The sequence below is a fragment of the Mesoplodon bidens genome (assembly GCF_964165515.1).
Source record: "Mesoplodon bidens genome assembly, chromosome: X".
In the NCBI taxonomy this organism is placed as follows: Eukaryota; Metazoa; Chordata; class Mammalia; order Artiodactyla; family Ziphiidae; genus Mesoplodon; species Mesoplodon bidens.
In genome coordinates this window covers 71,668,446-71,671,563 of record NC_138163.1, presented here as the reverse complement: position 1 = coordinate 71,671,563, position 3,118 = coordinate 71,668,446, and the positions used below count along the sequence as shown (strand labels likewise).

At 36.8% G+C, this 3,118-nt stretch overlaps 1 protein-coding gene across 1 annotated transcript; it reads left to right on the top strand.

Moving 5' to 3' along the window:
- Positions 1-884: 884 nt before the first annotated feature.
- LOC308609352 (ATP synthase subunit f, mitochondrial-like) lies at positions 885-1,217 on the top strand (the record flags this gene model as incomplete). The annotated part of the gene is made up of 1 exon (XM_081223032.1): positions 885-1,217. One exon carries the CDS (start codon positions 885-887, stop codon positions 1,215-1,217), a length of 333 nt encoding a protein of 110 aa, XP_081079158.1.
- Positions 1,218-3,118: the final 1,901 nt, after the last annotated feature.

The following is a 3,118-nucleotide window of genomic DNA, read 5'->3' as shown; positions in this document are numbered from 1 at the left end:
AACCATCATTCGCAAAGATACATGTTCTCCAATATTCACTGCAGCACTGTTTACTAAAGCCAGGACATGGAAGCAACCTAAACGTCCACTGATGGAGGAATGGATAAAGAAATGTGGTATAGACCACAACTGATGAGGTAACTTCCATCTTGGGCCTTTTTCCAGGCTCTTTGTTGCAAACTGCTTGTGAGTAGCAACCATCCAAGTGAGAAACCAGTGTAAGTTGCTGCAGAAATGACTGTGCATAACCCATGGGGGACAGTCACAAAAGAGTTTCTCCTTGGGATTATATGACCTCTTTTCAGTCTTGAAGTTAGACATGCGAGAAGGAAGATCTGCTCACAACAGACCAAGGTGCCCAATCTCAGGTCTGGGTTTTCTGGACTCTTTTTTTTTTTTTTTCTGGTAAATAAACCCTGAGGACTGATCAGCTCTTGCAGGTCTAAAACCATGGCCTATGAAGCAATGACTTTCAGGGATGTGGCCATAGATTTCTTTCAGCATGCATGGGAATTTCTCGATCCTGTTCAGAAGACGTTGTCCTATGATGTGATGATGGAGAACAATAGTAATTTGGTCTTAGTGGACCATTCCATTTATGAGCCAGACATAATTGTGTTACTGGAGCAAGGAGAAGAATGCTGAATGGTTGTGAGAGAAGAAACACGAAGCTGGATTACAGATTTGGATTCAAGTAATAAAATAATCAGCGTTAGAAAGAAATTAATATCTGGAAAAATTCATCTATTTTTTTTTTGCATCGGAGAATTCATAGTGGTGAGAAACTCTATGAAGATGAAAAATGTGGGAAGGCCTTTAGTTATGCCTCAAACGTTGCTCAACATGGAAGAGTTCAGATTGGAGCAGACAGCCAGGACTCTAAGATGACATCAGTTGTACCACTGAAGGAGAAGAAGCTCCTGGATATCAAATTAAAGGAGCTGTCTAGCTGGATAATAATGTGGGGTTTCATCCCTAAAGGCATTACTGGAGCATTTCAAATAGGTTATTACTGGTATTACAACAAGTATTTCAACGTGAAGAAAGGAAGCATCACTGGGCTTTCTATGGTGCTGACAGCTTATGTGATTTTCAACTACTGCTGCTCTTACAAGGAACTTGAACATGAGCAGCCAATGAGTACCACTGAAGAGGGTGCATTCTGTATTCTTGACCATGACATTTGCTGGGCACCCCTGAATCTTTTCATATCCTAACAGAGAATTAACACCCAATTAAAGATGACTGGTTTAAAAAAATCTCTCTTAGCAACTTTCAAGTATGTAATACAGTATCATTAACAATACTCACCATGCTGTATATTATATCTCCATGACTTATTTATTTTATTATTGGAAAATTGCAGCTTTTGACCACCTTCACCCATTTCATCCACTGCTTCTGGCAACCATCAATCTGTTCTCTTGTATCTATGGCTTCAGTTTTATATTTTTGTTTTTGACTTTTTTCTTTTTCTTTTTTTTTAAGATTTCACATACAAATGAGATCATACAGTATTGGTATTTGTCCTTCTCTGTCTGACTTCACTTAGTATAATGTCCTCAAGATCCATCCATGTTGTCACAAATGGCAGGATTTCCTTCTTTTATGACTGAATAATATTTTATTGTATATATGCCACATTTTTGAAAAATCCATTAATCTCTTGATGAACCCTTGTTGTTTTCATGTCTTGGCTATTGTAAATAATGCTGCATTGAACATGGGGGTGCAGATATATTTTCAAGATAATGATTCTATTTTCTTTGGATAAACACCAAGAAGTGGAACTGCTGGGTTATATGGTAGTTCTAGCTTTAATTTTTTGAGGAACCTCCATACTGTTTTCCATAGTGGCTACATTAATTTACATTCCTTCTAGCAGTACATAAGGGTTCCTTTTTCTCCTCATCCTTGCCAACACTTGTTACTTCTTGCTTTTTGGTAATAGCCATTCTTACAGGTGTAAGATGATATTTTACTGTAGTTTTGATTTGCATTTCCCTGATGATTAGTGATGTTGAGCACATTTTTTTTGTGCTTGTTGGTCATTTGTATGTCTTCTTTGGAAAAATGTCTATTCAGAGTCTCTCCCCACTTTTTAACTGGGTTGTTTGTTTGCTTTTCTATTAATTTGCATAAGAGATTAAAAAGTATATGGTGGATTGTAAATCAACTATAATATAAAATAAATTTTTTAAAAAGAAAGGTGGAATTATATATAATGGAGTTTACTCAGCTATAAAAACGGACAAAATAATGTCATTTGTAGTGACATGGTAAAATAGATAACTAATAAGAATATACTGTATAGTTTTCTCAGGGTATATGCCTAGTAGTGGGATTGCTGGGTCATATGGTAGTTCTATTTGTAGTTTTTAAGGAGCCTCCATACTGTTCTCCATAGTGGCTGTACCAATTCACATTCCCACCAGCAGTGCAAGAGTGTTCCCTTTTCACCACACCCTCTCCAGCATTTATTGTTTCTAGATTTTTTGATGAAGGCCATTCTGACTGGTGTGAGATGGTATCTCATTGTAGTTTTGATTTGCATTTCTCTAATGATTAATGATGTTGAGCATTCTTTCATGTGTTTGTTGGCAGTCTGTATATCTTCTTTGGAGAAATGTCTATTTAAGTCTTCTGCCCATTTTTGGATTGGTTGTTTGTCTTTTTGCTATTGAGCTGCATGAGCCAAATAGAACTACCATATGACCCAGCAATCACACTACTAGGCCTATACCCTGAGAAAACCATAATTCAAGAAGAGACATGTACCAAAATGTTCATTGCAGCTCTATTCACAATAGCCCAGAGATGGAAACAACCTAAGTGTCCATCATCAGATGAATGGATAAAGAAGATGTGGCACATATATACAATGGAATATTACTCAGCCATACAAAGAAACAAAACTGAGCTATTTGTAATAAGGTGGATAGACCTAGAGTTGGTCATACAGAGTGAAGTAAGTCAGAAAGAGAAAGACAAATACCATATGCTAACACATATATATGGAATTTAAGAAAAAAAAATTGTCATGAAGAACCTAGGGGTAAAACAGGAATAAAGACACAAAGCTACTTGAGAATGGACTTGAGGATATGGGGAGGGGGAA